The sequence below is a fragment of the Heptranchias perlo genome, chromosome 3 (assembly GCF_035084215.1).
Source record: "Heptranchias perlo isolate sHepPer1 chromosome 3, sHepPer1.hap1, whole genome shotgun sequence".
Taxonomy (NCBI): Eukaryota; Metazoa; Chordata; class Chondrichthyes; order Hexanchiformes; family Hexanchidae; genus Heptranchias; species Heptranchias perlo.
Genome location: NC_090327.1, coordinates 45,161,607 through 45,184,357, shown reverse-complemented (window position 1 = coordinate 45,184,357; position 22,751 = coordinate 45,161,607). Strand labels below are relative to the sequence as shown.

The window sequence follows — 22,751 nt, the reverse complement described above, 5'->3', positions numbered from 1 at the left end:
CATAAAATGCCAGATTTTGCTGTAGCAGGGCATCTGACGGCGTCTGCTGTTCGTTAGACTTGGCCCTGTACACTTCAGCTAAAAAATGTTTGCCCACTAAGTGCGAGCTGATAATGGTGCAGCGAGGGAAACAGGGCATCTAGGACTTAAGTGAACAGGGCAACCCACAGGGTATCTGCTTAACCAGAGATTTAAAGATTGGGAAATAAACAGCAGAAGGACTGAAAAGAAGAGTGAATTAAAATTAAAATTCTCAATGTCAAATCAGGTACAGAAAGAGAAATAAAGAGGGAAAAAATGATTGGATTAAGGAGAAAAAAACAGAAAAGAAATTATTTTTTAAAATTTAACATTAAAATCTCCTAAAACAATTCACAACATGAAGGAATGTGACTTCATACTTATGATAGTTAATTTTTGGTGCCAGAGAGGTTGATTGGCAGTCATTAACACTTATCACGTCATGAAAAGGGTACTTACTCTTGTAATTACTAGCCCTAAATATCTGCGGCGGGTTTAGTTCATATCTACCATGCAAATACAGCAACTTCACAACATTCAATGCATGTCAATGGTGAGGCTGACAGCGAAATGCCATTTTTGCGAAGCTAATGGCGGAGCAGCGCAACTCGAACAGCAACTTTTGGATATTCGCATTTACCACGCATCTGCCCCTCGCCTGAAGTTGCTGTACCATTTACTCAAAGAGTGGCGAGCGCCATTAGCCTCACCGCTTTTTTGACAGAAAAATCTGGCCCCATTATACCCTTCACAGATTATGTCTCTTCGTTTATCTAGTAAAGACCTTCTGCATAGAATAATGGATATCTAGGAATGATTACAAAACTAGTATTTAAAGGTTTCCAGTAATAGAATCCTAGAAAATTTACAGCACTGGAGGCAGCCATTCGACCCATCGTGCCACGCCAGCCGAAAATGAGCCACCCAGCCTAATCCCACTGGGCTGTGGGATTAGGCTGGGTAGCCTAATCTGTAACCTTGTAGGTCACTGCACTTCAGGTGCACATCCAGGTATTTTTAAATGAGTTGAAGGTTTCTGCCTCTATCATCCTTTCAGGCAGTGAGTTCCAGACCCCTACCACCCTCTGGCTGAAAAAAAATTTCCTCAGCTCCCTTCTAATCCTTCTACCAAAAATGTTTAAATCTAAATCCCCTGGTTATTAACCTCTCTGCTGAGGGAAATAGGTCCTCCCTATGCACTCCATCTAGGCCCCTCACAATTTTGTACACCTCAATTAAATCTCCCCTTAGCCTCCTCTGTTCCAAAGAAAACAACCCCAGCCTATCCAATCTTTCCTCATAGCTAAAATTCTCCAGTCCTGGCAACATCCTCGTAAATCTCCTCTGTACCCTCTCTAGAGCAAATATATCCTTCCTGTAATGTAGTGACCAGAAATGTACACAGTACTCAAGCTGTGACCTAACCATTGTCTTATACAGTTCTAGCATAACCTCCCTGCTCTTATATTCTATGCCTCAGCTAATAAAGGAAAGTATACCTTCTTAACCAACTTATCTACCTGTCCTGCTACCTTCAGGGATCTGTGGACATGCACTCCAAGGTCCCTCACTTCCTCTACACTTCTCAGCATCCTACCATTTATTATGTACTCCCTTGCCTTGTTTGCCCTCCCCAAATGCATTACCTCACAATTCCATTTGCCACTTTTCTGCCCACCTGACCAGTCCATTGATATCTTCCTGCAGTCTACCGCTTTCCTCCTATCAACCATACGGCCAATTTTTGTATCATCTGCAAACTTCTTAATCATGCCCCCATACATTCAAGTCCAAATCATTAATATATATCACAAAAAGCAAGGGACCTAGTACTGAGCCCCGCAGAACCCCACTGGAAACAGCCTTCCAGTCACAATACCACCCGTCGACCATTATCCTTTGCTTCCTGCCACTGAGCCAATTTTGGATCTAACTCGCCACTCTCCCTTGGATCCCATGGGCTTGTACTTTTTTGACCAGTCTGCCAGGTGGGATCTAGTCAAAAGTCTTGCTAAAATCCATGCAGACTACATCAAATGCATGACCCCCATCTACCCTCCTTGTTGCCTCCTCAAAAAATTCAATCAATCAATTTAATCAGACACGACCTTCCCTTAACAAATCCATGCTGACTGTCCTTGATTAACCCGTGCCTTTCTAAATGACAATTTATGCAGTCCCTCAGAATCGATTCCAATAATTTTTCCACCACTGAGGTTAGACTGACTGGCCTGTAATTTTTTTTTATTATTCGTTCATGGGATGTGGGCATCGCTGGTGAGGCCGGCATTTATTGCCCATCCCTAATTGCCCTTGAGAAGGTGGTACTTGGTCAATCCCTTGCTCCCTTTTTAAATAATGGTAGAACATTAGCAGTCCTCCAATCCTCTGGCACCATGCCTGTATCCAATGAGGATTGGAAAATGATGGTCAGAGCCTCCGTTATTTCCTCCCTTGCTTCTTTTAACAGCCTGGGATATGTTTCATCCAGCCCTGGTGATTTATCTACTTTCAAAGATGCTAATCCCCTTAATACTTCCTCTCTCACCAAGTTTATCCCATCCAATATTTCACATTCCTCCTCCTTAACTACAATGTTTGCATCGTCCCTCTCTTTTGTGAAGACAGAGGCAAAGTATTCAATAAGAATCATACCAACATCTTCTAGCGCCACACATAATTACCTTTTTGGCCTCTAATAGGCCTTTCCTTAGTTATCCTCTTGCTCTTAAATGTATTTATAAACCATCTTTGGGTTTTCCTTGATTTTATTTGCCAATATTTTTTCATACCCTCTCTTTGCTTTCCTAATTTCCTTTTTAATTTCACCCCTGCACTTTCTATATTCCTCTAGGCTTTCTGCAGTATTGAGTTCTCGGTGTTTGACATAAGCTTTCCTTTTCTGCCTTATCTTATCTATGCCCTTTAACATCCAGGGGGCTCTAGATTTGGCAACCCCACCCTTTTTCTTTGTGGGAACATGTTTACTCTGCACCCCTTGACTTTTCCCCTTGAATGCCTCCCACTGCTCCGACATTGACCTTCAAGTAGCTATTTCCAGACCACTTTTGCTAAATCACTTCTTAGCTTCATAAAATTGGCCTTTCCCCAATTGAGAACTTTAACTCCTGTTCTATCTTTGTCCTTTTCCATAACTATGCTAAAACTAACTGGATTATGATCACTACCGCCAAAATGCTCTCCCACTTATACTCCTTCCAACTGCCCAGCCTCATTTCCTAAAATTAAATCCGGAACTGCCCCCTCTCTTGTTGGGCTTGCTACGTACTGGCTAAAAAAGTTCTTCTGAATGCAAGTGAAGAATTTTGCGCCATCTATACCCTTTACACTCCCAGTAGTGTGACCCCTTTTTTGTTCCTTAGCTCAACCCATATGGCCTTATTTGATGATCCTTCTAACAGCTGTAATATTTCTTCAACCAAAATTGCCAGCCCCCTCCATTTTTATCCCCTTCTCTATCTTATCTGAAAACCCTGTAACCAGGAATGTTGAGCTGCCAGTCCTTCCCCTCTTTAAGCCATGTTTCCGTAACAGCTAAGTTATCGCACTGCCACGTGTCTATCTGTATCCTCAGTTCATCTGCCTTATTCACTATACTCCTTGCATTGAGGTATATACCATTAAGCACTGCCAAATTCCCTTGCTCTTTATTTTCTAACCTTTGTTTCCTCTGCCTTCCTAAGTCACTTCCTAATTCACTTCCTAATTTTCTGCCTTCTATCTCGAGTTCTGATTCTGTCCATCCAAATCTACACTCAAGTTCCCATCCCCATGCCAAGCTAGTCTAAACCCTCCCCAACAGCACTAGCAAACCTCCCCTTAGTTTAATGGTTTGTAATTGTCATTCAAACCCAAAGAATTAGATTATTCTTGGTCAGAGGCTGGGTATTCTGCGGCAAGTGACTCACCCCCTGACTCCCCAAAGCCTTTCCACCATCTACAAGGCACAGATCAGGAGTGTGATGGAATACTCTCCATTGCTTGGATGGGTGTAGCTCCAACAACACTCAAGAAGTTTGACACCATCCAGGACAAAGCAGCCCACTTGATTGGTACCACATCCACCACCTTAAACATGTACTCCCTCCACCACCACGCACCATGGCTGCAGTATGTATCATAGAATCATAGAAAATTTACGGCACAGAAGGAGGCCATTCGGCCCATCGTGTCCCTGCCGGCTGATAAACGAGCCACCCAGCCTAATCCCACTTTCCCAAATTTGGTCCGTAGCCCTGCAGGTCATGGCTCTTCAGATGCACATCCAGGTATTTTTTAAATGAGTTGAGGGTTTCTGCCTCTACCGCCCTTTCAGGCAGTGAGTTCCAGACCCCCACCACCCTCTGGGTGAAAAAGTTTTTCCTAATTTCCGCTCTAATCTTCTACCAATCACTTTAAATCTATGCCCCCGGTTATTGACGCAAATGTACCATCTACCATCTTGTATGTATCATCTACAAGATGAACTGCAGCAACTCGGCAAGGCTTCTTCGACAGCACCTCCCAAAACTGCAACCTCTACCACCTAGAAGGACAAGGGCAACAGGCACGTGGGAACACCACCACCTGCACATTCCCCTCCAAGTCACACACCATCCCAAATTGGAAATATATCGCCGTTCCTTCATCGTAGCTGGGTCAAAATCCTGGAACTCCCTACCTAACAGCATGGTGGGAGTAGCTTCACCATACAGACTGCAGCAGTTCAAGAAGGCCACCTTCTCAAGGGCAATTAGGGATGGGCAATAAATGCTGGCCTTGCCAACGATACCCCCATTCCATGAACGAATAAAAAAATCACAATGGCATATTTTATTACTTATAATAAATGTCGTCACATTGTACCAACAGCATCTACTAGTGTGAAGACATGTTGTCGACATGCTTTATACTTTTGACTCACATTAGGATATTATAGTAGTTTCTGCAAGTTTATTGAAAAATAATCTTGTATAGATTAGTGGAAAACTGGTTAATTTACCAATGCTCTACAGAAGCTATAAACCGTTACACTTACCTATCTCAGCAGATAAACGATGCAATGGTCTTGCAGGTTTGAGGGATTTGCGAATTACCGGTACCTTCCTGGTGGTATCCATGATTATTGGAGAGATCCTGTTTGTAAAACTTGCAGTTTTTAAATTATGCATTAAATCCATTTAGTCAATCTAATGAATGCAAGACTCAAACCATAAAAACTGTATAATATAAAAGCATGTAATAATGATTTCTGTAAATTACACTAAACCACATACATTATCTGAATCTATGAATTTTAGTATCGAAGCGCTTTGGGACATCTCCAGGATGTGTTAAGGCACTATATACAGTAAATGCACGTTACTTCTTACCAAAATACTGGGCATTCAGAATTTATTTTAAATTCTTGATAAGAAATTGGAATATTTTATTTTTTAGGAATAATAAGTACAATTTTCTCTGTGCAAGGTAATGGATTTACCAATTGTGTTAGTGAAAAATCTTATTCTATATTCTGGTGGCCACTTTCTTCAAATACTAGGAAAGTAAATCCTAGGGCACTGCATTTTAATTAAAAACAAAGTCATTAAAATAAAAATGTGCATCACATTCAAGGCTGGACTTCAGACTTTAACGTGGTTCAGAAATCAGTGTTTTTTTTATTTGTTTTGTGGCTGCCATGATGGACCTAGCTTCTCCCTGGCCTCATCTGCACCAGCAATAACCCAAGGCTAAAACCTAAGATTACCAGAGAGCTGTAGACGCAAGTTATATTTATGATTGTCTTGTACTGAGTTTCAAATCTCAACCATGCCATTCACTTCCTCACAGAGAAAGAAAACTGAAGGAATTCATTACCCAGGCTGGTCTGACACACTTCCTAATGGATGATTTCAGGCTGGCATCTTCTCATTAGAGCACAGGAGACCAAAGGGGAGGGAAGGTAAAGTACTTTTATACTCACCATCAAAAAATATTAAAAAGTTGCACGTTGCCAGACATATTACACCACTGTCCTCATAATAAAAAAATTGTGTAATCTTTCATAGATTTTTTTTTAAATGTCAATATTCGAAATTATGTAACACTTGTCAGAAAATTCAGAGGTTCAGCTAAAGTTTAATAGGTAATATATGCTGACATTTTTGAAGTGAACGCTTTAAAACTAAAACCAAAAAATAAAGCCAAATTTGTACCATTGGAGGTCAAACAACCAAATTTGGAAAGTATTTTACTGCCAAACTCCTAATTTCTTAATAGACCCAAAGAAACTTCCAAATGCACTTTTTTTTGTTGCACTATGCTTCGGTGTGTTTTCTCTATCATTCGATCTCCCACTTCTATTAAACATGGAACACTATTCCAGCTGTTATACCAAACATCAGCATCAAGCATTCATGGGTCAGGTCCCATTAGGAACAGGAATTGCTGGATGATAAAAGACCAGGTCCATTTAGTTCGCCTTGCACCATCCTGGTAAAATATGGTTTACAGCATTGATACAACAATAATGGAGCTGTTGGCTAATCATGGCAATCAATCCATCCCTCCATCCCCTCAATAATTATGGTTGCTCACTTCTGTATCCTTTCAATAGCTGCAATATCCTCTTTGTACTGTGGCGACCAGAACTGTACATAGTATTCTAAGTGCAGTCACATCAATGATTTATAAAGTGGCATGATTACCTCCCTATTTTGGCTCATTATTGACCTATTAATACACCCAAACATCTGATTTGCTTTATTCACTGTTACAGATCTCAGCCATGGCTCAGTGGTAGCAGCCTTGTCTCGGAGTCAGAAGGTTGCGGGTTCAAGTCCCACTCCAGATACTTGAGCACAAAATCTAGGCTGACACTCCAGTAAAGTACTGAGGGTGTGCTGCGCTGTTGGAGGTGGTGTCTTTTGGATGACTCATTAAACTGAGGACCCTTCTGCCCTCTCAGCTGGAAGCAAAAGATCCCTTGGCTCTATTTTGAAGAAGAGTAGATAGTCCTCCGCAATACCTATCCCTCAACCAACAACGCTAAATCAGATCATCTGGTCATTATCACATTGCCGTTTGAGGAATCTTATTACGTGCAAATTGGCTGCCACGTTTCCTACATTACAGCAGTGAATACTCTTCAAAAAGTACTTCATTAGCTGTAAAGTGCTTTGGGGCGTCCTAAGGTCATGAAAGGTGCTATATAAATGCAAGTTCTTTTTTTCATTTTACAGACACATTAGGGAGAATTTTAACCCACCCACGACGGACGGGAGAGGGTCGGGGGGGGGGGGGGCGTAAATTGCTAAAATTATGAAACCCCACCCCAGTCTGCCGTGAATGGGCCTGCGTCCGGTTTTACCGCAACGGGTTGGGGGTGGCCGAGTAACCCGCTCTGGAGAGGCAGATCAGTGATTTTAATATTTCAATGAGCTTGCATTCCTCAGATTTTGGCAGCCATTTGAAGTTAATGGCAGGGGACCGGGTTTCCCACGATCAGCCGAACTCTCCACTCCCCTCGATCGGCAGGGCCTTCCACAATCTCGATCTCTCCCTCCACCCACCCCTCCATGGTCTCTATCCTTCTCTTCTGTGTGCCCCCCACCTCCCCCCAAGTCTTTAAAAATAGGAGTAACATCTGCCTCTCTCCGGTCCCCAGGCACTTCTCCAATATTCAATGATTTCTGGAAGATTTGTGCCAGAGTTCCTATAATTTTCTCCCTTATTTCCTTAAGGATCTTTGGATGCATCTTACCCAGCCCAAGATTTATCTACCTTAAGTTTGCACAGCTGGTCAGAATCTATGCTGGTAGCAATGTGAATAGCGTCACAATGTACCTCCGCAATACCCTCTAGTTCCCTTACCAAATCAAATAAGTTATCTGTTTCCTCCTTGCTAAAAACTTAGATATAATTCACAACATGGCTGCTGTTTTTATTCCTTCAATTCTTAATCATTTCTACATAATTAGCGTATCAACTGTTTCAACAAGTTAAGGGAGGTTATGTGATATCAATTTTTCTATTTTGCAAATGCTAGCTTTAGATGTCTCAAAAGTAATTGATTGCTATCCTTGATTATTTTGTCTATTAAGAAGAAAAACAATGTTGCTTGCATCTTTACTCCACAAGCCCAATCCCTCTTAGCAGCTTCCAACCCACCCTGTTAGGAGCTTCTCTTCTGTTTCTTTCTCATCACATCTAGCACCCTCAATGTTCACGATTCCTCTCGCATTGATTTCCAATCTCACTGCCTTCTGCTCCCTCACTCATTAGCCAGATGCCTTGCAGCAGTTCTGCTTCAATTCCATCTTTAGGGCAAGTCCTTAATAATGGCTTCATATTTAACTTTGAAAACTTCCACCTAACCTCTTTCTTGCTATATAGCCAGATTTTCTCCGGCAGCATCCCCACTTCCCTTCAGGTCATGTGTCTCTTACACTGGCTTCCCCCAAATTCTGTATTAGCCAATCCCTCACAGAGGGTTCCCACAATTTCCAACCTCTCTTCTCACGTTCTCCCTCCTGTTCACGCTTTCTTCCTCGGTCCCATGCATAGAAGTGGTTTAAAGTCTGTAATTTCATTTTCACAAGATAGATAAAGATGAGACAGGCCATCAGTCCATGTCAGGAAGGCCATCTCAGTTCATCCACCCAGAAAGATCGACACTCTCAGCTATCAAAAGCTGTTTCTCCAATTATTCCAGGGTTTTTGACTCACAGAAGTCCATTCCATGTATTGATCTCCATTCAAGAAAAAAACGTTCTGACATTAATGCTAAATTTGTCTTTTACTAGTTTCAACCTGAGCTTCAGATAACAGCTATCACTACAACATTGTTCTTTTGGTTTATGAAATTATCTGAATTTTACAAAAATATGCCATCATGCATCTATTATTCTTCTAATTTGGTACTGCTGTTATTCAACAAGGGCCATTATATAGCAAGGAGAATCCTGCTGTGCTTCTCTGCCTACTTGCAGCCTAAATCAATTTTCCAGGCAGCAGCATGGGATATTGACAGACACAGCAAAACACCATGGGCTCGATTTTCGCACCCGCAATCGGGTGCGTTCGTGGCGGGGGGGGCTACGAAAATCGGGGATTCCCGGGGCGGGTCTGGAGCCCAGCTCCAACCTGCCCACTTCCGGATTCCCAGTGATGCGCTGACATGCGCGCAAAGCCCCCGCATGTGGGACTCCCGCTGGCAATTAAAGCCGGCGGGGTGCCACTTAAAGTACTTAAACAGGTACTTCAGGTTGTTTACAGATCTGATTGACCTGATATTTTAGGAGGGCTGGGATTTTGAAATTAACTGAGACTGTTTCCCGTACTGGGGGAAACACTCCTAGTTTAAATGGACGTGTCGCAGCCATCAGCCTGTGGCAGCTGCAAAGATCCATTTGACAGGTGGGGGAAGACCCTCACTCATTGCAGGAGGCCACTCTTTCACTTGGGACAAAGTTTGGCCTCCACCACCCTCATCATAACAATCAAATTCACCAACTTGCACACTTACCCCGGTGTCCAGACACATTTACCTACCTTGCGGACCCCCTCAGATGTACATCTTCCAGATGGGGGCCGCCATGGCTGCAGTCATGACCTCCTCAGAGGGCGAACAGCATCACCAGCCTCGCCGGCCGCGCCATCCGCCTCTGACATGTGGAGCTCCACAACACAGTGCTGTGACACATCCACCTGCACAGCAGGAGGGAGGGCAACCGCAGATAGAGATGCATCGCAGAGGGCACTACCCTCACCACAGGGTCCACAGACCGAGACTCAGTTTCTTTGACCTCTCTGAGCAGCAGTGCACACGGAGGCTCAGAGTCACTCAACATGTAGTCGTGGACATCTGCAGCCTCCTTCATGCCGAGCTGCTCCCGGCTGGCCCGAGCACCATCTTCTTACCTGTCGCTGTCAAAGTCACCACTGCCCTCAACAACTTCTCCTCCGCATCCTTCCAGGGTGCCACCGGGGACACCGCTGACGTCTCTCAGTCGTCTGCACAAAAGAGCCCTGCAAATACACCTACACCCACTCTGCAGTGACACAATGGGTGGCATCAGTTGTGGGTCTTCATTGTGATCCTCAGGAAAGGGCATTATTGCACAAACCAGTCAAGATTCGCAAAGATGGGGCAGTAGTGGTGACAATATAATATGTGATGTGAGTTGATCAGTGATTAAATGTAAGTAAAAACCATGACAAACCCTCAAACACCCTTGTGCATCCCCTTCATGCTCACGACACGTTTGCCTTACGCTTCCTACTGCACATATGTGATGCATGCCCTGTGGCTGCAGCACAGGTAGTGGCAGGTTAAGTGAGGCTGACCGTGAAAGAGATGCATGAGAGGGTGAGTATGAGATAGAGCCATGAGATTGTATGATGATTGGGTTGAGTGGTAGTGGCGGGATGAGTACTGGCGAAGTGAGTAAGTGCAAGTAAGATGAGGATGAGCTTTGAGTGGGTGTGAGGAGTGATGTGATGGAGTAGTGTTGGCAGTGCAGAAGGAGATGTGGGTTGGGGGCGGTGATGTGGCAGACGGAGTGTAGGGGAATGAGTAAGTGTACTCACTTCGGCCGGCCTACTTAGGTCATTGAAGTGCCTTCTGCACTGTATGCAGGTACGCGATATGTTGGTGGTGCAGGTGACCTCCTCTGCCACCTCGAGCCAGGCCTTCTTGGTGGCAGAGGCAGGCAGCTTCCTCCCGCCCGCCGGGGGGGGGGGAAAGAGATCTCTGTCCTCCCCCTCTCCTCACCCCATCCAATAATACCTGGAGTGAGACATCATTAAACCTGGGAGCAGCCTTCCCCCTGGGCTGCTCCATGCTATAATTTTTCCTATTTTCTGCAGCATCAGTCAGTGGAGGACTGCCCCTTTAAATAGGGCTCCTCCAGCTGACAGCCTATGCTGCGCATGCGCAGTCCACCCGCTGCGCAGCTTACCATCGGGAAACCCGGAAGCACAGGTAAGTGGCTCCAATCAAGCTGCAATCGCGTGCGGAGCACCCTGATTTCACTGGGCGCGTTACCCACGCGTCCAGTCGACCCCCCCGCTGAGAACCCGCCGCCCTGCTAATATCGAGCCCCATATTTCTATCTCCAACTAACCAGGTGGGAACAAGGAACAGCTAGATTTCCCAGTCTTCATATTAAAAATATTGCGGAGCTCCATGACCTTGTTTACATGACATATGTGGTCTGGTGCATGTTTGTAGCACTTCTTGTGGTTCAATTCTGAATTGGGAAGCCCAGCACAGCACAATTTGGGTGATAGCTACTGGTGAGAGGAACACAGCAGGAAGAGGCATAGCATAGAATTTAAAATTAAAAGTACAGTATGTCAAAAGAAGCAATGCCAGAGAATGTAATGTTCTTAATTTTGATTTCTAATCAGAAAGTTGCAAATAAGAATCTTTTTCTTTGTCCAATCAGAAAATGAGTGTCTTTACCAGACTTTCTTGTGATATTCAAAGAGTATGCAATGACTTCTTATTTGCAAGACCTGTCTTTCTGCCAAGTACCTACATACAAACATACAGACAGCAAAAGACAGTCAGGTCCCTCAAGCCTGCCCCAAATAGTCCTGAAATAAGAATCGTGACCTCAGTGTTTCCTCCCAGCCATGTAATCTCCTGAGGGAGGCAAAAAAAATAGATTTTAAAAACCCTCAGCCAATTGAGGGAAAAAAAAATCTGGGAAATACTTCTCTGACCCTCAAAGATGATCAAAATTAGTTTAGGAGATCACAGTGACCATGAAGTACATGCCCAACATCCCAACCACATTTTGTACGCAGTGATATTAGCCACAGAAAATAATTCATCCAGCTCCTTTTTGAATGGTTGCAGTGAATCCACACTCACCACATGAGCCGATAACTTATTCCAAGTGCCCATATCTGTCTACGTGAAGATAAATCTCCTGACATCTAACCTATTTCTATGTTTACATAACTTATATTCATGACCCCTCGTTTGCCCTAACCTATCTAGCTAAAATAGTCTGTCCACACAGATACACATTCTAGTCCTGTCATCATTTTAAATACTTCAATTAAATCATCCCAAACTCTATGCCTTTCTAGTGTAAAAAAGGTCCAGCGCTCCAAGCTTGTTGTGATAACTAAGGGCTTTTAAACTAGGGATCACTTTAGTGGCCCTTCTTTGACTCTTTTCCAGGACCTCTATATCATCCACCATAGGAGGGGACAAAACTGTATACAGTATTCCAGATGAGCTCTAACCGGGATGTCGTACAAGGACACGGATTCTTTTTGTTTTATAGTGGGTCATCATCGCTGTGCACCCTTTAACTCTATTTAGCTTCGCAATAGCTTCTCGGCACTGGTCATATACCTTCAGAGACTCATGCACAGTAACTCCCAGGTCCTTCTCCCATTCAAAAGATTTTAATTCTGTACCAAGCATAGTATACACAAGCTTCATGTTAAACCTAACCATGTGCAGAACACTATATTTATCTACATTAATTGACATGTCAAATGTGGACCCATTCCCCCATCGCACCGGGATCCAATTGTAGTCTCTTTTTCTCAATGAGGATCCTAACATTAGGATACATCCTCATACTGTCCACAAACTTGTATTAGACTCATGACAAAATGACAAGTCAAACTATACTTTTAGAGTTATATGCTATCAGAGTCAGGCATATTAATACTGGTGCTTTCTGGGATTTGTAGTCCACCAGAATGGTATACACAGTGTGGCACTGAGAGTCAGCTACTTGTTTGAACCTCTTGATTCAGGGAAGGCCCAGGTACACAGTGGAACCGAAGAATGCAGCAGAACTTAAGCTTTAGGTCCAGAGGGGCAAGCCTGTGCAGGTGAAACTTCTTGGAGGCATTTCTAACATATCAATTAGAAACCATTTCTAGTTGGTTTTATGTTTTTTCAGAATTATTTAATTTTTATATGTATTTTTGCTATAAATGTTAATTAAAATATTTATATATTAAGCAGGGTCAAAAATAAAGGCTGCAGCTGGAAAGAAAATTGAAAAAATAAATTAAGTGATGTTATTAGTTCATTGTGTAGACGCATTTAATATGCAATACCAGAGCTTGGTTCAGTTGATAGCACTTTCACCTCCAAGAAAGAAGGCACACTTCCAGGACCCAGCACTCGAATACATAATTTAGGTTGACATTTCAGTGCAGTGCTGAGGAAGTGCTGCGCTGAGGAAGTGCTACATTGTTAGAGTTCTGTCCTTCAATGAGACATTAAACCAAAGCCCCTTGCCTGCCTGTTCCAATGGTTCAGATGGATGCATGCAAACAATCTCAAGCCATTATTCAAAGAGTAGAGAGTTCTCTCAGTATCCTGGCCAAACTTCCATCCTCAACCAACACCACAAAAACAAATGAATTGGTTATTCATCTCATTGCTGTTTGTGGGACTTTGTTGTGCATAAGTTTCGTCATTGTGTTTGCCTACATAACAATAGTGACTGTAGCTTCAGAAGGTAATTAATTGGTTATGAAGTGCTTTGCGACATCCAGAAGACGTGATAAGGTGCCTTATAAATACAGATGCCCTACACATTCAACATGTGACTACACATTTAATGTGTTACATTCTATACACAAATTTTCAATTATAGAGCTGGGCAAGATTATTTTTTAAAAACTATTGCTTCGGTACGTAATAGAACACATTGGAATACCAATCTGCATCACCACAAAGTAGTGGGACACTGATTAAATCATCCATGCCCCTGAAAGAGAATGGGAAAAAATATCAAAGGATTGTTCCCAGCTCATTTCCCACTTCCTTGCAGCCAATTAATGGTAGTACTTGGCTACAATCATGAATGGCAAATGAGAAAAAAATTTCCCCTTAATATCAACACTCAAAAAATACAAACTCTTGTCACGAGGAATGAAAATATACAGAATATTCCTTTTAAAATTACTTGTGATGCTCTTTTAAATTTAGGTGGACTGAGCTAATCTACATATCTATAAAGATAGCTTTTAATATATTAACATTCTTGCATACATGTGCTCTTCCTGTCAGTGTGACACTTCACTCCATTCTGTTATGATTTTTCTGTCATACTAATTTCCACTGATAATGGTGATATGGTAATTGAAAATAAGGAAATGGCGGACATACTAAACAATTACTTTGCATTAGTATTTACAGTAGAGGAACAGGATAGCATGCCGAACACCTCAAGGAAACTATTTTTGAATCAGGGATGAGGACTCACCATAAATTAATGTAAGCAAATTAACAGTAATAAAGAAAATAATGGGACTAAAGAGTGACAAATCCCCAGGACCAGATGTTTCCATTCCAGGGGTTTAAAGGAAGTAGGTGAGAACATTGCAGATGCCCTAACTATAATCTTCCAAAGTTCTCTCAATTCAGGAACCGTTCCTTTAGATTGGAAAATTGCACATTACACTTCGCTATTTAAGAAAGGTAAGAGGGGGAAACCAGGGAATTATAGACCAGTTAGCCTAACATCTGTTGTTGGGAAATTACTAGAGTCTATAATTAAGGATAGAGTCACTGAACACCTTGAACATTTTCAGCTGATCACAGAGACCCAGCATGGATTTGTGAAGGGTAGGTGATGCCTGACAAACCTTATTGAATTTTTTGAAGAGTTGACTAAAGTAGTGAACAGCGGAACATCTATAGATGTTGTTAATATGGACTTCCAGAAGGCACTCAATAAAGTCCCTCCTAAGAGACTGTTAGCTAAAGTTGAAGCTCATGGAATTGAGGGCAAATTATTGGGCTGGATAGGAAATTGGCTGAGCGGCAGGAGTCAGAGAGTAGGGATAATGGGCAGGTACTCAAATTGACATGATGTGACTAGTGGTGTCCCACAGGGATTTGTGTTGGGATCTCAACTATTCACTATATTTATTAAAGACTTAGATGATGGGATAGAGAGCCACATATCCAAGTTTGCCGATGACACAAAGATAGGCAGAATTGTAAGCAGTGTGGATGGAAGCATATAATTACAGAGGGATGTCAACAGATTAAGTGAATGAAATCCATTTGCCACAGTTTTGCCCAATGTAGGCAAGTTTGAGGTCATCCGCTTTGGATCTAAAAAGGATAGATCTAAATGTTGAAAAGCTCGAAACAGTGGAGGTCCAAAGAGACTTAGAGGTCGATGTACATAGATCATTAAAATGTCATGGACAAGTACAGAAAATAATCAAAAAGGCCAATGGAATGTTGGCCTTGGAGGGAGTGCAGCGTAGACATACTAGAATGATACCTGGACACCAAGGGTTAAATTATGAAGAGAGATTACACAAACTGGGGTTGTATTCCCTGGAGTTTAGAAGATTGAGGGGTGATTTGATCGAAGTTTTCAAGATATTAAAGGGAACTGATAGGGTGGATGGGGAGAAACTGTTTCTGCTGGTTGGGGAGTCTAGGGTGAGGGGATATGGCCTAAAATAAGAGCCAGGACTTTCAGGAGTGAATTTAGGAAACAATTCTACATGCAAGGGTAGTAGAAGTTTGGAACTCTCTTCTACAAACAGCAGTTGATGCTCGCTCAATTGTTAACTTTAAATCTGAGATTGATAAACTTTTGTTTACCAAAGGTATTAAGGGATATTAGGGACTAAGGCAGGAATGTGGAGTTAGGACACAGATCAGCCATAATTTCACTGAATGGCAGAACAGGCTGGAAGGGGGAAATGGTCTACTCTTGTTCCTATGTTCCATCACACTTTAATTTTCTTATTTATTTCAAAGGCACTGCTATAGTCCAAGTAGCTGAACTTCCCAGCTAAGTGGAATTGTGGTATAAATCTTTCCTGATACTTACCTCCGATTAGCTGGCGAAGACCACGTAACATGGTCTTCCCAATCATGACTCTGAACTCCAGCAGGCTCTTCCACCACCTGTCCTGCCTCCTACTATTTGCACTGCACACTCTCCATTGCTTCACCACTCCAATATACGGCCATCTAGATGCTCACACAATTTCCACCAGCTACCTGACCCAAATTTGGGGTTTGGGGTCTATGGGTATCCCTCCCAGTTCTTCCTTAACCGCCTTCTCTCTTAGCCACTGTTCAGCTTATATTCATTTCAGATTTACTAACAAATTGAAAAATATTGTTGAGATTTCACCGCTCCAGACAAGTCCTAGTGCTAACAATTTTAAATTGCTTCAAATGTGACACACCAAATTAATTATTCAATGATGTATGAGAGATTGACAATAACCGTTATTCAATCTACATATCTTCATTTTAGATGGAATACCTGATTACTCAATTTAAGCTTAATGTAAGGGAAAGTCTTTGATCTCATTAGATATCAAACTTGCTTTCATCTCTACAAATTAACAAATAATGTGCAAAAATAAGATACAGATAATGTTTACTATAGATAAAAATCAAAATAATTAAAAGGTGTTGTTTAAAAATAGAAACTGAAATAGAAATTTTTGTACTGAACCTCAAGGTAAAAAGTAAAAGCCTTTGATAGTTGGGTACATGGAGGGAAAAAAAAACTGAACTCTAAATAAATAAATTTTGAGGAAAATGAAAAGTTAAAAGGAGTACTTTTCTTCAAACCTCCACTGTCTGTGATACATGCTTCATTAATTTCTGCAGGGGTACTGCCAATCATCCGCCATAACTTCGGCAGATAATCCGTGGAAACCTCAGAGGAACAGCACTTACATTGTTTCTCCAGAGTTTCTGCTGATCTTCCATCAAAGTTACAGTGGATAATTGAGAGAACCCCTGCAGGTTTAACTCCATTGATTTGTGTATAGTGTGCACTTCTTCTGAGACGCTCACTTATTCCTGTTACACTTACCCCATCACACTTTATAATCCTATTGCTGTAAAATAGCATAACTTGTGTTTCACCAAAAACATCATATATAGAAAAGCAATCTTTGGCTTACTAAAAAAGGAATCCTTACTTCAATGCAGACCCACCATGTTGGATCTCTGCGCAGCCAAGCTGCTTGGGTGATCTCATTCTTGGATAGGAATCCCGGAGCATCTCCATTGATTGTAATGGGACTTCATCCGGGCCTGGGAGCTGATTGGATACCTGACCCTGGGTATGTTGCATACATTGCCCACAACGCTAATCAGAAATGAACCCGCTCTAAAGATGCAGTTCCAATTGCAATCAATGAAGCCGCTCTATGATTCTGTACTAACACCCAAGGCCATTATGCACATCTGTTGGGCCTAAGGATCAATCTCTTCTAGCTCATGCTCACACCTCTTTGGCCCTCTGATTCCACTACATAACCTCCTCACTAATATTCTGCCCTTCAAACAGCTCCATAACTGACTCTGAATTTGAATGTTGGTTCAGAGACGCTCCTAGCTGAGTCCACACTGTCTACAAGTCAAATTCATCCCATCACAGATCCTCAGATATCAACTTTGGACTGTTTCATATTGTTTCCACTTTGTCCTCTGTTTACTATCAGGTTATGTCTCTCTTAATCTCTGCAATGCCTATATAAGCCAAATTCCTGCAGTGTCCATTTGTGTGCACATTTTGGCTGCAGCTCCAGACTCAAGCTCATTACTTCTGTCACTCAACCATGCCCCCTTTAATTTCTCCCCTCTCAGGTACTTCATTGCCCCTGACCCCTGACATTCCCCACAACTCCTCTGCCTTCCTACTCTCCTGCCACCAGCCCCCTTGAATAAATTTACGGCTATCCTCTGTGCCTCTCTTGGCATTCTCCGAAGGACCCACTGAGGCACTCCTCCTTCTGAGCAGGAATCCCAACTGCCCCATATCCTCTTTCATTGACGTCACCCAAATGCCCGTTAGGGACTAACCTCACCAACCTACTTCCTGTCCTGTCCCACTCACACCACCCTCCACTAACCCCTTGGACTCTTCCAACAGATCAACAACAACCAATCTTCTACACATGTGTCACCAAAATGTTTGTTGCTAACAAGGCTTTTGCCATCCACAACCTTATTCTGGATGATTTTATTCACATCCTGGCTTTGACTAAAATTTCGCTCACAGGTGCCTGTCTGACTATACTTTCCACCACCTGTCCTGCCAAAATCGCCTTGGTGGCAATGTGGCCGTCATCACCAAGTCACACCTTGGTCTCTCTCTACTCCCTACTCTTCTGGCAACTTTTACTCCTTCAAACACCTCACCTCGTTCCATCCCTCTCGCCTCTCCTTTAAAATCCTCATTATATACTGACTCCTCAATATCCATCACAAGTTCTCTCCCCGCACCAAAATCCTCCCTGCTTTCCCCTCTCAGCCTCTGCATTCAGTACCTCCTCATCCCCAGTGATTTAAATCTCTCTCTCCTCTAAATTCACCAACCTGCTATCCTCCCTAAACCTCCCTCTCCAGATAAACTCTCCTATCCATAGTCACAGCCACCCCGAAACCTTGCCACCATCCTTGGTCATTCTACTATCCTGGTCTCAATCACAAACAAGTCATCTCCAACAATTTTGTTGTATCCCTCACCACCCACATCTCCTTATTACTTTTCAAATCCACTTCCTTATGCACAAGCCTTAAGGAAAAATTGTCCACCAAGTTGCTTACAATTGCACTTTGATGATACATCTGCAGCTCAACCACTCCCTTACCTTCACCTTTGATGCCCTTGTCCCCAACAAAACCTTCACGGTCTCCCAACTCCGGAATGGCCCTCGTCTTCACTCCCTTAAGAACAAGGGACATAGGCTTGAGAGTATGTTGTGTACAACTGGCTTAGCCATCCATCACCAGATCTGACTGGACCACATCAAGCTCTACCGGTCCTCACTCTCCGCTGCCAAAACTGTCCACTACTGTAGGATTACCCGGGTAAGCAAAGATCACCCCCGCTTTTTTACCCCCCTACCAACTGCCACTTTAAACCCTTGTTCCCTACCCCCTCCACCATCACCTCCAACATCTAGAGATAGAATCTTGTGGACTTCTTTGTCACCAAGACAGAGACCATCTATTCAGCTGCCTCTGCCACTTGCCCACCAAGCCAAATCCCCTTTCCCACCCTCCCCCCGCCCCGCCCACCACCACCACCACCACATCCTAGCCCTGACAGCCTTATCTCTCTCTCTCTCTCATTTCTCTCCCATCTTCCCCCAGGCCCTATCTGAGCTCACGCTGCCCATGAGACCCACCTCCTCCTTCCGTAACCACAGTCCCATTAAATTGCTAACCCCTAACTTTCCTTCATGGCCCCAATACTATCTGAAATTGGTACCCTCTCCCTTTCAAAACTTCCTCAAAAAAACCCACCCTCGATCACTCCATCCTTGCAAACTATCTCCCCATCCCCAACCCCCCTTTCCTCTCGAAATGCGTTGTCACCTCCCAAATTCATGCCCCTCTCTCCTGCAACTGTGTTTGAATCTCACCAAGCATACTTCCGCCCCTGCCACAGCAGCCCTAAACAAAGACATAAACAACATTCTCTGTGACTATAACCTTGGTGCATCATCTTCCCTCATTCTCCTTGACGTCTAAGCAGCCTTTGACATGGTCGACCACACCATCCTCGTCCAATGACTCTCTTCCGTTAGCCAGCTGGGTGGGACTGCCCTTTCATGGTTACATGCATACCTATTATCGTAGCAAGAGCTAACTCTCCATCACCTCTCTCCACTCCTCCATTGCCTCTGTACTATCAGACTACTTGTCCAACATCCAGTCTTCAGTAGGCTGCAATTTCCTCCATACTCTTGTTAACAACTCCATCCCCCACCTCAGCCCATCTGCTGCTGAAATCCTCATCCATGCCTTTGTCACCGCCAGACTCAACTATTCCAATGTTGTGTGGATGGGAGCAAGAAGTTGCAAAGGGACATAGGCTAAGTGAGTGGGCAAAACTGTGACAGATAGAGTTCAATATGGGGAAGTGTGAGGTCATCCACTTTGGGTATAAGAAAGACAAATCGGAATATTTTCTTAATGGTGATAGACTAGGACATGTGGAAGAGCAAAGGAATTTGGCTGTCCATGAGCACAGATCACAAAAAGCTAGTGCTCAGGTACAAAAAGTAATCAAAAAAGGCTAATGGAACGTTGGCTTTTATCCCAAGGGGGTTGGAATACAAAAAAAAGCGAGGAAGCAATGCTTCAGTTGTTCAGAAACTTGGTCGGACCCCATCTGGAGTACTGCATTCAGTTTTGGGCATCGAACCTCAGGAAAGATATATTGGCCTTGGAAGAGTACAGCGGAGATTCACTAGAATCATACCAGGGCTTAAAGAATTAAATTATGAGGACGGGCGACATAAACTTGAGTTTAGAAAGTTGAGGGGTGATCTAATTGAGGTATTTAAATGATAAAGGGGTTTAATAGGGTAGATACAGGAAAGCTATTTTCTCTGGCAGGGGAATCCAGAACAAGGGGGCATAATCTTAAAATATGTCCCAGGCCATTCAAAAGTGAAATCAGGAAGCACTTTTTCACCCAAAGGGTAATAGAAATTAATTGAAACTTTCAAGACTGAAATTGATAGATTTTTGTTAGGTAAGGGTATCAAGGGATATGGAGCAAATGCGGGTAAATGGAATTGAGGTACAGATCAGCCATGATCTAATTGAATGGAGGAATATGCTTGAGTAGCTGAATGACCTACTTCTGTTTCTATGTACCCGCTTCCGAACTCTCCATTCCTCTGATTCTGGCTTCTTGTGGATCCCCCCCCTCACTTTGCCCCACCATTGACAGCTGTGCCTTCAGTTGCCTAGGCCCCATGGTCTGGAATTGCGTCCCTAAATCCATCCACATCATCACCCCCCCCTCTTCTCCTTTAAGAACCTCCTTAAAATCCACCTCCTAACCTCCAAATATCTTCACTTTGGCTCGGCCTCTATCTTTTTTCCATTATGCCTCTGAGAACCACCTTGAGAAGTTTCCCTACAATGCTATGTAAATGTAAGATGTTGCTCTTTTTGTCATTTGAATACTCCTCCTTTTTATACTATTCTGGAACTGCCCTATCCCATCCAGGAAATCACAATTTCAATCCTTGTTCACTTCTCCAGTTTCCCTGATGGGATGGATCGGGAGGAATTTGAGGCCCACTTGAAGTTATGCCCCTGTTGTTTTCAATGAAGCTGTTCTGCAAGCTATTCGGGGGTCTACATTACAGGAATAATTTTAAAAAACAAGTCAAAGAAATTAAGGTAAAATTATACCCTTCTATAAAAGGGAGACTGCTTTGAACAACTCCCCTTCCCCACAAATTCCTCTTTATTAACAGATCCTGTGATAGGGGTCTCCTGATGGCTCAAACTAAAAATATCACAGAGTACAGTGCTGAGCCATACAGATCAAGAAGCTCTCAAGTTTGATCTCTGTGCAAAGATCAGTCAGCTGGACCTCAGCAAGAACTGCTATAACTGCCTCTGCGGTTCCCATTCCTGATTTGCAAGTATTGGTGTATTGGATTGTTAGAGGCGCAAGAATCAGTCTCAGTTGTGATGCCATCACAGCTGAATAGTCTCTTGACACTCTATCCAGGTTTACGCCCGAAGAGCGAGATACAGCAGAGCTACTGAAGACCAAGTAAGCAGGAAGACCACGTCATTGGTTGAAGCAACGCTATCTCCACCTCTGATTCTAAACGGTAAGTGGAACATTTAAATTTCAGCCCATCCCAAAATCTAACGAATTATTTCTAACAGGTGGGAGTGTGCACACTGTTATTTAGCATCTAGTAAGATGACCGTGACAACTACAGGTAGGTCCTATTGTATTTGACCGTTTACAATTTGACTGTTTCCGTGTAGCAGAAGAGCATTTACAAACGAGCTTGACTCTGGTCAGATTGAACGGTCGTACTCACCCACTTTGAGCAACGCCCTTCACCTCCGCCATCCCCTCCTCGCTCGAGCGCCTCCCACGCGACAGTCGCTCTGCCTCCGTAAGGTGCGGCAGTGCCCGCAACTGAGCTCGAGCTGCTTGCCCAACCCTTCCTCAGACCGCACGTGCCCTTCCGTTGGTCTCGAGCTCTTCCTGCGCGGAGGGGGGAGCTGAGAAGTGAGCGGGGGGTTGGGGGGGGGGGGAATAGAGGCGTCCCGCAGCAGAACACCTGGGGCAGTGGGATCACCAAGAAGGGAACGTCCGATTGGGATCTATAAAAACAAACCTGCTGAAGAAATGCAGAGGGAATGAAGATCATTGAAAACAAATCAGGCTGCGGTCTCAGATTTTATCTGGAGTGGGTGGGAACTATCGGCTTTCTTTTCCCGGAAAAAAAAACGTTTTAAAACGGAAAATGCCGCAAGAAAGAAATTAACGCAGCTTAGGAAATGTTTTCCCACAATGAAAATAGCTGAGTTGTTTAACACATGGGGTAAAACGCACTATGGAAAAGTATTTTTCACAATGAAATACTCACAGAGAAGTTGCATTGAGAGGAGGGGGTTATAAGCTGATTAACCGACGGGACTGTCACCTGGAACGGTTGCCTTGCCAACCACAACAACAGGTACTGCAGTGACGTAGCGCGTGTCGTCTGTCAGTGGGTCAGCAGCTGTGGACATCTTTCTAATGCATTCCTGCCTAGCACTTGACTAACCTCCACCCTACCTAATCTTAAGTCATCTTTGACTCTTCTGACTTTATTTTGAATAATAGCTTGTGTAATCACGACTATACAGATTCTACTTCGAAGCTATCAACTGGATAATTTAAATTGTTTCATGTCTCGATCCTCCAATATTTGTGCGGTTCGTGGCA

The 22,751-nt window shown here is 43.3% G+C and overlaps 1 protein-coding gene across 1 annotated transcript in view; it reads right to left on the bottom strand.

Annotated features, from left to right (window-relative positions):
• gra (granulito) overlaps positions 1–22,447 on the bottom strand; it is a 113,180-nt gene extending 90,733 nt beyond the window's left edge. The window contains exons 1-3 of the mRNA XM_067975294.1: positions 22,411–22,447; positions 21,856–22,158; positions 5,060–5,157 (exon numbers count right to left, since the gene is read on the bottom strand). Of these exons, the coding sequence (XP_067831395.1) occupies positions 5,060–5,157; positions 21,856–21,887 (130 nt within the window). The 5' untranslated portion in view covers positions 21,888–22,158; positions 22,411–22,447. The remainder of the gene's footprint in view (positions 1–5,059; positions 5,158–21,855; positions 22,159–22,410) is intronic.
• Positions 22,448–22,751: the final 304 nt, after the last annotated feature.